General features: G+C 38.2%; 1 protein-coding gene across 3 annotated transcripts in view; it reads right to left on the bottom strand.

Annotated features, from left to right (window-relative positions):
• Positions 1-1,906: 1,906 nt before the first annotated feature.
• mtm1 (myotubularin 1) overlaps positions 1,907-12,207 on the bottom strand; it is a 30,717-nt gene continuing 20,416 nt past the window's right edge. For 2 of the 3 annotated variants that reach the window (XM_073859980.1, XM_073859979.1), the window contains exons 13-14: positions 10,021-10,134; positions 8,957-9,334 (exon numbers count right to left, since the gene is read on the bottom strand). In XM_073859980.1, coding sequence (XP_073716081.1) covers positions 8,972-9,334; positions 10,021-10,134 — 477 coding nt within the window. In that variant the 3' untranslated portion in view covers positions 8,957-8,971. Of the gene's footprint in view, positions 3,855-8,956; positions 9,335-10,020; positions 10,135-12,207 lie in introns of those variants that run through there. The other variant, XM_073859981.1, reaches the window with a different exon arrangement.

Raw genomic sequence — 12,207 nt, 5'->3', positions numbered from 1 at the left:
AAGATGCCACTACAATACTGTTCCTGTAAACAGGTATTATCAGGGATGGAAATTCACTGGGGGACTCTAATTTTATATAGGTTATAATAACATACACAATTTATATACTTGTAAATAACATTACAATTTTTATGTTTTCTTCCAAGTATGTTTTCTTTAGTATTTAAGCCACAACACAAACCTTTAAAAATAAATTTGTCCTCAGCTTAAAGCAAAATTTTGTGTGAAAATTTTAGTTAATTAGGCTAATTTAGTAAATGGATATTTTAAAGGGATAGTGAAAATGAAAAATTCTGTCATCATTTACTAATCCTTAAGTTGTTTCAAACCTGTATAAATTTATTTCTTCTGATGAACACCAAAGAAGATATTTTGAGGAATGTTTATAACCAAACCAATCATGAGCCCCATTCACTTCCATAGTAGGAAAAAGAATACTATAGAAGTGAATGAGGCCCATGAACGGTTCGTTTACAAACATTCCTCAAAATGTATTCCTTCGTGTTTATTAGAACAAAGACATTTATACAGGTTTGTAACAATATGGGAGTTAGTAAATTATGACATTTTAATTTTTGGGTGAACTATCCCTTTATATAAGAGAAAAAAATCTAAGATGAAATCAATACTTCAGTCATACAGTGCCATAACATAGTTGCAATAAAGAAAATCATAATGGTGAGTCATTTTTAAATGCTTTCAGGTTGTTTAATTAAATATAATTATTTTTCAATTCCACCATTTAAAAAAAATTCTAATCAGTTTTCTAACCATTTCCAGCACTGGGTATAATAAAAAACAAAAATGCTATAACTTTACTGTTATATTATACTTGGATTAAAATGTCATATTTATTATTTCATTTAAACTGTTCATTCTTACAACTCTGCTTGAGTTTACTAAATCTGCAAATGTTATAACAAAAAAGCTTATTGTTTGGTTTTTAGTACTTTTCTGAACAAGCTATTTCACATAACACATGTTTACATTAGGGCTGTCAAAAGGTTAATCGCTATTAATCGCATACAAAATAAAAGTTTGCATTGTCAACCTTTGCTATCAAGTCCAACTAAATTCAATTTAAGCTGATAATAGTCCGTTTTATTGGCATTTTCGCTGCAGACGCTATGAAAACATGCGATTTTGTTAAATGTTTGCCACTCGACAGGGCGAATTCCGGCGTGTTCACATGGAAAAGTGACATCAATGCATACCCTCTATTGAGAGAGAAACCCTGCCCCCATCAGTACTAATTGATATCAGCTGCTTTAGTCCTAATTGTAGATTTATAAATAACATTTTTCTTAAATGAAATGTTATGTATGTGTGTGTATTTAATTACACACAATACACACACAAATATATTATGCAAACACAGACTTTTGTATGCGATTAATAATCACGATTAATCTTTTGACAGCACTCTTTCACATATTGTCTAACTTAATTATGACGCACCGCATTTTTAATGATTGACATTCTGCTGATTCTGTAAGCGGTGCGTAAACGTATGAGGGGTGTGTAAACGTATTGGCATTTTAAAGGAAACCCAGATATTAGTGATGGATTTAATTTTGGAATTTCTTTGGCATGCATAACGTGCGCCATTGAAAGAAAATACTACAGATTGAAATTCAGTTTTTAGTGCAGTCAGGCACGCTAGGAGATCATTGAAAAGTTTTAATGTTATACTCTTGATATTAATAAATTACATTATAAATAATTACATTATATGAGAATATTAGAGTTTAAATTGGTGTGCACCAATGGCTATGTAAGCAAGTATTTAACTAATAAATAGCTGTACTGTATACTGCAACCTGTAAACATACCATTTAAACACATTAAAGATCCACAAGCATTGATGCAAATAAATGAAAGGGAGGACAATAATGAGCACGTAGCCTTTTTCATATGAACTTGTTTAAATTAATTTAATCAGCATTATGTACAGAACAACAGCTGGCCAACAAATAGAGGATACATGAGGGAATACAAAACACAAATAGTTCCCTTTAAAATATTATGTCTAACTTAAGAAAATGTCAGAAAAAAATCAAGAGTGCAGCTTTCTTTCACTCAATCTCATGCATTGAGCAAATAAATCGAGAACAAAAGACTTCCCTACAGATTCAGATCATACTCCGATCTTTAAAATGTTACAAAGCAAAACCTAAATGCCCGTTACAGAAACAAACAAACAAAATAAGAAATTAGATACATACGAGGATGTTCAAATAATTACCTACAGTTACCAAAACCATCATTTGTTTCTCATTACTTTCCATTTTTATAAAACTGTCAATTTTTACACTGAATAAAATAATTCTACTTTACAACAATAGAACTTTCAACAGTAAAATAGGTTTTGTTTTGAGGTAATAACATAGTTCTGGTACTTGTACAAAATAAAAATAGATTTTGTGTCATTTCTCCCCTAAAAACAACCAACCCCAAATGGTTTGTTTGTTTATTGAACATTTTCTTCTTCACACACACACTATGGTTTAAACTTCATATCCTCATTGAGGTCAAAGTCTTTAGAAGTTCAGTTTTCGGAGGCAGCATTAGCAACATCACACAGTAACCCCCATAATGTTTTCAGTTACTCAATACCCCACATCGGTGACGGCTCCTATAATGGAAAAAAACTGATTTGAGGACAGCGCCGACAACTATCCTGTCCTACCGAAATGACTATGCAGTATTTTAATGCTATGTGATGTCTCTTTGGAGCAATACTGTCAACCCCATTAGAGGCCGAATTATAGCTTTCCGTGGCAACTGCACATCGTTTTAAAGGGGCAACCCAGTATGTAGTACTCGCCCCTCACCGAGTTCACCAGGCGATGAATCAACCCGTCACCAAACACCCGGCAAATGGAAATCACTGACGCTGCCATGACGAAAAACAATGTTTCGTTATAAAATATACACCTGAAAACCTCAGATATGAATCAAGGCACAGAAATGGTCTGTCACTCCCTTAAAAAAAACCCTGGTTGAGTTCAAAAATCTAGTCAAATGTTCAGGACACTTTCCAACCATATTGTTCACTCACCTATGACATTTTTTTTAAATTAAGATATTTACTTCACGCATCTGCTTCCTCGACCTCTCATGGTCAGCCTTCAGTCCATCACAAGCTTAAATTGACATATGAAACGATTGCTCTTCCAAAGGCTGAGGACCCTGCTTGACACTGGATTGACTGGATATAATGATGACTAAAGTTATCAGCACTTCAAAAACAGTAAGACCAGCACTCGGTCTCTAAAACCCTACAGACGCTATCTTCAGTGCTCAACATTCAAAAATGTTTCAACTCTACTCCAGGTCAGATCTAGACATACTATAGATCCTTAATAACATACATAACACATCAGATAAATCACATCCACCCAACTCAATCACATGACCGTTCCAAATAGTATCCAAGTGGATTCTGGGATACGCGTACACAATTTCAATCACTTCCGTCCATGGTATGCAGCACAAAAAAACAGCACTGTTACTTTAAGGCGTTTTTGCGCGATGAAGGCTGTACTGTGGTTTATTGCATAATTGTTTTGTTACTCGTCGTAATCGACGTCACTACTGTGTGTTACCGTATTATTACTATTGCTATGTACAAACGTTCAATGTCCGTAACAGTTTGCGAGTGAAATCAAAATGGCGTTTGTAAGTGTGTAAGGTGCTGATTGGGCGTGGCAGCGTTGGGGGTGGAGCTGTTTGTCAAGTGGGTGGAGGATGGGGCGGAGTCTGTGAGCTGCAGTTCCTCCAGTTTCTTCAGGTATTGATCCCTCAATGCTAATAGCTCCTTATAACGCTGCTCCACTGGACTCTGTTGCTGAAATGCATAAAAATGCAGACAAATGAGAAAAACAATAACCACACGGGGGCAGCAAAACCCTCGCTAACTGCAAAACAGGAAAATGCATGGAGGCTATAGATGTTCGGTGCAATGCGGAAGTGATTTGATGGATTTGAGCACCCAGTGGGTGGAGTCCACCCCATTTGTGTAGTTCTGTGGACATCTAGCAGCAAAATCTGCAAATGCACAGGATGTGATCAACAAATGGACAATCTATAAATGAATGCCAAGCAGAGTTGTGTTTGTGGCTTTAGAGCATCTTAGGAATTTATGTGTGGATCTTTATCAACTGTTTTAGCATTTCTAATTTCGTCCACATCAAAACACATCTTTGACCATCTGGAATACAAGCTTTGAGATAGTATTTCTCATCATTTAAAGTAAGAATGTCTAATTTTACACTAAAAAGGCAGACATTGTAGTACTGGATATAACCAGATTGAGCACTGTTATTACAATGAATAGGGGACAATGCATAGCTTAATATGGCCACTTTGGCATCGGAAGTCCCACCTACCAGTTAAATGAACCGAATAGGCTTTATGCCCAGCTGCACTACTTCCTGAACTTCAGACAGCTCCTTGTTTCCTGTCTGCATTATTGGACAAACTGATTAATCCAGGTGTGTCTGATTATTGTTGTTGTGACTACTGAGGTCAGGCACACCTGGATTAATCAGTTTGGCAGACAGGAAACAAGGAGCTGGCTGAAGTTCAGGAAGCAGTGCAGCTGGGCATAAAGCCTATTATCAATCAATAAAGACTGATTTTCTGAGAGAGGGGCTCTATACAGAGTTGCGTGAGGCACTTGCCAACCTGTGTGGATACAAGTAGCTGAAACGACTTTAAAAGTAGGTGTTTGTTAGAGATGCACCGATTGCAATTTTCTTGGCCGATTCCGATTTTTCTGTAGGTGTGACCTGTCGATAGCGATTTTTGCAGATTCTGATTTTCTTTCTAAAGCCCAGTGCACACTGCGAGATTTCAGCCATGCTTTAGCTCTCCGAGACAAATTTTGAAATTATAAAAGATTCCTGGAATCCTAGGCTAAAATCTGCCATCTTTGATCGCTAGTTTGACACGTTCACAGACAGCCGATTAATGACCGTTGCGATCAAAATGATCCTCTGATAAAATTCTGGAAGTGTCCGAAATTTAGAGACACAATCCTACTGTGTGACATCTCTGTGTGAGATCAAGAACCAATAGAAGCATACAACTCGATGACGCAATTAGTGCGACAACAACCAACCAACGCAGACAAATGTCGAAAAGAGTGGACATACGCGCTGGAAATACAAATGCCAGGTACTCGTCTCCTTCATTTTTTTATTCTTTCGTGCTCGAGACAAGTCATGATTAAAATGAACGCTAGATTTTGTTTCGGTTTGCTAGCTTTTGCTTCAGCGTTTGTTCGCCCAGCCGTCCCCGATTGAAGACGTAAAACTACGGACGTGTTTGTTTGCGTGCATCCAAAGTCTTATAACTCGTACAGTTTGACATTGATGGAAACTGAGATCATACAGTGTGACATGGATTTAACTATGATCTTGATCGCACAGTGTGGCAAGCAACAATCCTAAAGGATAGTGATGGGTCGTTTGCGAACGAGCCGCTCTAAGAGCCTCTTCTTTGTAGGGAACGGGAAGAGCCGACTCTCGTCAGCGAGAGAGCCGAATCTTTATTCGCAGGCAGGGGCGGGACCTATTTGTATGTGACGCACGATGCGTCCAATCAAATGAGAAGACAGACTAGGATTATACCATTATGTGAAAGAAGAAAGGGGGATAGACGTTTCAAAAAGCCAGTGTAGTGGTACAGGCCAGGTACAAAGCGATAGAGGCGGCGGAGCCGGATTTAAATGTAAGCGCTTTGGGAGAAAGTTAAGGCATTTACCAAAAAGAAGAAGAAAGTTAAAGGAACAGTATGCAAGAAATTAATCATAAAATGGCCCTGATATGTCACTAGACATTAAGAAATCATTTTCATTTCAAATACTTATATCACTGACAACAGTGGTCTGGCCAGGATATAGTCATTTAAAAAGTGGAGTTGCAGCCCTCAACTGATGTTTATGTTGTCATGTTGTTTATTGGCCACCAGTTTTGTGATTGCAGTGCCAGTTTTGGCCACAATCCTACATACTGTTCCTTTAAGTCATCATGAGTGAAAACCGAAAAAGACTAATTTTGCCTTTATTTATTAGGTTTGTTTGCTGTAGTTCTGTGTTCATTGTTTAATTAAAGTTTTATTATAATGTTAAATAATAGCAACACAAACCATTCACAAAATTGCTAAATTGGGCTAAAAAAATAAGTCTCCCAGTGATACGCAATAAAGAGCTGAAATCGGAGCCGTAAGAGCCGACTCTTCTAAGGTAGCCAAGCCAGAACAGCCGAATCTATGAAAAGAGCCGGACTGCCCATCACTACTAAAGGACTATTTAAAATAGCAAAGTTTATACTGGGATTAATAACTATAATTGACAGCATATAGGCTACAACATTTTTTTTCTATTTTCATCATGAAGATATTATTACACATTGTACTTTTATCCAAACTGCATTAAACTACATGATCTTCTTTCATTTGAAAAGATCTCAAAATAAAGTGCTCTCAAACTCATTTAGGCTCCCTGAAATTATATTAGATGTCCAAATATCAGTTGCACAGCTGTGGTTAGAAGCATAGTTCCTAGTTAGTATGACAGGCAGACTTAGATTGATCATGCTTTTGAACAAAATAACCAAGCATTGTATAGAGACAGAGCGCAACACGTCATAATCTGAAAACCAAATCCATTCGTCTCCATTGACTTTGTATTGCGTGAGGCTGCCTCCTTGTAATTTCTGGCTTAAAACAAAAAACAGAACAGTGCATCAAAGCTGCTATGTGACAGAGTGCACAGCCAACAAGCCCGAAAACCCAGAAATACATCTCTACAAGCCGCCGACCGCAAAAAAACGAGGTTGTGCGTAAAGACACAAAAGTGGATACAGGCAACTTGTCATAGTACTACTATTAGTAGAACTAAGTCCACTGGAGGGTAACGTAATTGGTGACAGGATATGCAAAAAAAATGCTTAGCTTGCAAAAATATAACACATAAAACTGACATTTGGATATTTGACTTACCAGTGAGAAAATGTTTACTGCAGACGTAGGTAAACTTAGTGTCAGGATCCCACAATTTACCCATTCATTCTGCTGATGCTTCACGCCTTATTGCCTGTATCCACTTTTGTCTCCTTAAAGGCTGGGTTTTACGGCTCGGTAGCTTATAAAAACTTATTTCTGGGGTTTTTAGCTTGTTAGCTGTACACCCTGTCACACAGCAGCTTTTAGGCATTTGTTCTGTTTTTGTTATAAGCCAGAAATGACAAGGAGGTAGCCTCACGCAATACAAAGTCAATGGAGACGGTTGGATTGTTTCCCACTTAGGTGGGCATGGTTTTCAGATTATAATAAATGCGCTATGTTTCTATAATTTGAAAAACAGCTATATAAATATTCCTGTAGACATTTCCTGGAATAGTAATGCTACTTCTTCTGTGGCACAAAGGAATTTTCTGCACGAGAGCGCCCCCCTGGCTTTGGGATGTGCCGGGATTTCACCGTAATTCCTTAAAATTCATTCATTGAGAAAACGCGCATTTGCACGGTTAATCGTTACACACCTTGTCATGACAAGCTAGTTAGTTTATCCAACTATGCATCGTACTATGGTGGTTCAGTGAGTTATGCCGTTGTTCGGGAAACGCACCCTTGGGCCGAGTCCTGCACACGGGTGTGTGAACTTGTGGAATTATATAGACGCCAATATTATTTGCGGATACAGGCGGATACTATCAATATAGGCACGGGCGGACTACATGGGCGGTTCGGGTCGCGGTCTTTATGTAAAACAGATCACGGCTGTGATGTTATTGCTTGCGCAACTGGCAACAAAGGACCGGAATCGGAATGACGTGAGATCATGCGTAAAACCGTCCAATTACGGACTCTGGCCTGTCGATCGGTGCACCTCTAGAGTAGCTAAAAACTGCTGAATGTAGCATTTATTTACCATATTTTCCGGACTATAAGTCGCTCGGGAGTATAAGTCGCATCAGTCAAAAAATGCGCCATGAAGAGGAAAAACATATATAAGTCGCACTGGACTATAAGTTGCATTCTTTTGGGGGGCATTTTGTTTGTTTAAGTCTTTCTCCATTGTCTTTAAGTTAATGTTTCAGTTAACATTTTTTTTCAGGGGTAGGCTACAGGAGCAACATATAGCGCCCTCTCATGGCTGTAGACGGTAATCTTTTCTTTTGGTTCATGTTAGTCAGTATGAATTAATTTTGACATATAAGTCCAGGGCTCCAGATTAACTTTTTTCACTGGGAGCACAGTGGCCCCAACTGAAAATTTTAGGGGCGCAACCAGAAAATGTAGGGGCACAAACCGTAAAACAACATGCTAACCAAATATTCACATTTCTACTCATTTCCACTGTATTACTAATAAATACTTTCATGATAGATGCAGAAAGTACAATGTGCTGTTTCAAATTCAGTGTCCATTCACAAAAAAAGGTCAAATTTAATGGTCGCACATGTGCGACTATAAATTCAGTGGCACACTCTCAAATTTTGATGGCAAAATGCCACCATGTGGTGGCAGCCTGGAGCCCTGAAGTCGCACCTGAATATAAGTCGCATGACCAGCCAAGCTATGAAAAAAATGCAACTTATAGTCCGGTACATATATATCTATGATCCGAGTTGGTGCAAAAGTTTGGACGTGGGGAGTAATTTGCATATCTAGGATTCGAGCTGTGCAATTGTAATTTGCATATTCATAGTTCCTTGTATACTAACTGAGGCAAGGGTGTAAAGGTACATTTAAGCTGTTTTAAAGCATAAAGAGGTTCCAGTCACAGGAAAACATTTACATATGCTATTATGATGCGCAAAGATGAGTTTTAAACTATGAACTACAGGGGGACTTTAAGGATTATTAATCCTAATAATATTAAAGTTGTAAACCAACAGTAAAGGAATGTGTGTGTGTTGATGAAGAACGTTTGAGTGACATTTCGCTGCAATGAACGTAATTACTGGAGGGAGAGAGAGGATTTTCTGCACCACTGAATGAGAAGTGTGCACACATGCACACACATACACCCAAAGGCAAAAACACACAATACAGACACTTCCACATCTCTCATGTCACACGTGTGGTCATGTACGAGTCTACAAAATAGCCACAGATAAATAATGTTTAGCTCAGATTTCTGTTGCTGATGTTGTATGCGAGGGTTCCACCTGATGTAATAAGTCACCCACAGCTCTAGGTGGCGCATACTGGCTACGGGGTAAAGCACACGACTGGACTCCGGCGTGTAGAAAGGGTTTATATACGAGGATGTGTCACTGTTGATGAAAGACCACAGAGACACCGTCTTCGTCCGGACGTTCTAAAGAAACAAATAGCAAAGACAAAAAGAAACGATAATATGCAACAATAACTCATACAGTTAAATAAAGTACAGATGCAAATGCATTGTTAAGACATTTAATGCACTTGTAAAACAGAAGTGGTTGTTCAGGTATTGAATATATATAGTCAATGTGATAGCAGCACTGGTTTACAGCAGCTGTAAAGAAAGACTGTGCTCTCTAACACTGTTGTTGTGGTGAACGACTCTGGAGGGCCGACAGAATGAATGTTTCATCTCCCCAAAGTGCATCTACTCTGACTGAGAGCCAGTGAAGCATCTCTTTTACTCATGCTCTACTTCACACAATGAGCGGAGAGAGAAATAATAGGCAATGTGTGTAAGAGAACGAGAGAGCAGAGGCCAATATACCCCAATGACACCAATGAGGAAAATGGGATTTTTGAGACAAAGGTGTGATGGAGTCAAAAGATAAAACAAAGCCCATTTTAGTTATTATTGCCTATATTTTCATAAAATATTAAGCAGTGATAAAGAGACATACACACAGGGCAGATAAATCTGATGATATATGTGATATTAAATAAATAACCAATGAACATTATGGTTAGGGTTGTAAATGTTCAAGGCTTGTAAGCAATGTGGTCACAGCCAAATTGTCACTGTTTGTAAGGTGCATGCATGTATGCTTTGTGATTTCTTACATTGTTATCACGGACACTCTCGCAGTTGTAGAGGAAAGTGCCAAAGCGGCAGCTGTACAGGTGATCCAAGATTACCACCAGGAGACGTTCATTAAACTCAAATGCTGTTGGGAACTGCAGATGTTAGAGAGAGATATACGGTTAACAGATCATCAATCGCAAAGCTTATTTATTGTAGCATGGTATAGTTCGCCCAAAAATATTCTGTATGTTATATAACTCACATTTCATAGTCTTTCACATTACCAGAGCTGTCAAATCCCATTCACAGTTATGCTGTGTGAAGACAGCGTGTTTGGCATCAGTGATGATAGACTCCGCTTCTTTCCAAATTATGGTAATATGCGAATTAAATTTGTGAGCACCGGTGGAGGAGAGGGTTTTTAGTAAATAGTGAATGAAATTTCGATCCGTTTTATGGCTTTGAAAGACTTGAAAAACATCAACGCTCCCCTTCTAAAGTTTTTTTGTGCTTTCTGAAGCCTTTATAAGGGGAGCGTTGCTTTATTTCAAGTCTTTCAAAGCCATAAAACTAATCAAAATTTCACTCACTATTTAGTACTGAAAACCCTCTCCTCCACCTGTGCTCACAAATTTAATTTGCATATTAACATAATTTGAAAGGAAGCGGAGTTCATCATCACTGATGCCAAACACGTGATTTTACGATATACCTAAAAGTTGATCTCAAATTCTTTAAAGGGAAGGTTTACCCCACAAAAATGTGCTGTTTATTTACTCACCCGCAGGCCATCAGATATGATAACGCTACTAATGTTGTAAATAACGTTCAAAAACTGATCGATTGGCTTTACAAGACATCAATATCTCACCAATATGTCACCAGGAGTCATAGGGATTACTTTTGTATTTAAAGGAGACATATGATGAAAATCTGACTTTTTTCATGTTTAAAGGTGGGGTGCACGATTTTTTAAAAATGCTTTGGAAAAGGGAGTCGGGCGGAGTACCAAAACACGTTGTAGCCAATCAACAGTAAGGGGCATGTCTACTAACCGACATGCTCGCCTGGGTTGCGTATGTGTGGGCGGGTCTATCAAATGAAGGTCCAGATTCTATTGTGGTAGGGGCGTGTTTGTTTAGGTGATTTCAAATGTCAACATTGGCTGTCAGAGATTGTGCACCCCGCCTTTAAGTGCTATAAGTTGGTCTCCAGTGCTTCTATCAACCTAGCAAATGGGACAAAAAACAATCCAGTTCTCTGTATTGTTGCAGCATGTGAAAAAATAAGTAATTAAAATTTGGCTCCCCTTGTGATGTCAGAAGGGGATAATTCCGCCCCTTAATCTGCACTATCCAACCACTTCACATCTTTACAACTTCACATACGTACTTTGGGGACACCGAAGATTTAATATTTTTGCTTTTTGAACTCTCAAAGTGGTGGAAACCTGTTGACTTAGATATTATGAATCACAGAGCGCTTTCTGCCAAATATCTTCTTTATTGTTCTGCTAAGGAAAAATGTCACCAAGATATCGGATATAGGGATGTTAATTTCAATTAATTACTCGTCCGACAACCGCAGCTTGTTAACCGAACAATAACGTTACCAGATAAGATTTTTAATAATAAATAGCCAGTGAGTAAAAAAAAAGTTGACGGCTGTCTATGACCCAGTATAGACAATACAAACATTTTATTTAGCAACAGCAACAGATCAACAACAGAACCAGAATTCATACATTATCAAATTTTCACGCCACAGTACATTACCCATTACGCAATCAGTCCAGAGGATTAATATCCAAAGTAGGCGGATTGTCTTTTTTTCATCTACCACAGTGGCCATTTCTAAATCAGGGCACATTTCATAAAGTTTGGCTTTTTCGTCTTCTTTCTCTGTTTGTGCAAAAATGGTCAGGGTCTAGGACCGAGGCGATCAGCAAAGGTCTGGCCACTAATATGTGCGTGCAGCTTCCAAACCATACTCAAGCATGAACACATATGCAGTACAAATGATTTCTAACACAAATGATTACTTTACCAGACCATCATGGCAGCACTGATTCGCGTCATTTACAGAACATGCACAGATTAAGGATAGATAAGTGACGAAATGTCTGTAGGCATGTGTTGATGCACCGTGAGTTAACAATTTTTCTTCTTTTAACTGATAGTATTAATCAGTCATAAATTCTTACCTTCAATTAAAGCTTAACTGTT

This window comes from Misgurnus anguillicaudatus, chromosome 21, assembly GCF_027580225.2.
Source record: "Misgurnus anguillicaudatus chromosome 21, ASM2758022v2, whole genome shotgun sequence".
Classification (NCBI taxonomy): Eukaryota; Metazoa; Chordata; class Actinopteri; order Cypriniformes; family Cobitidae; genus Misgurnus; species Misgurnus anguillicaudatus.
This window is presented reverse-complemented; position numbering and strand designations above follow the sequence as displayed.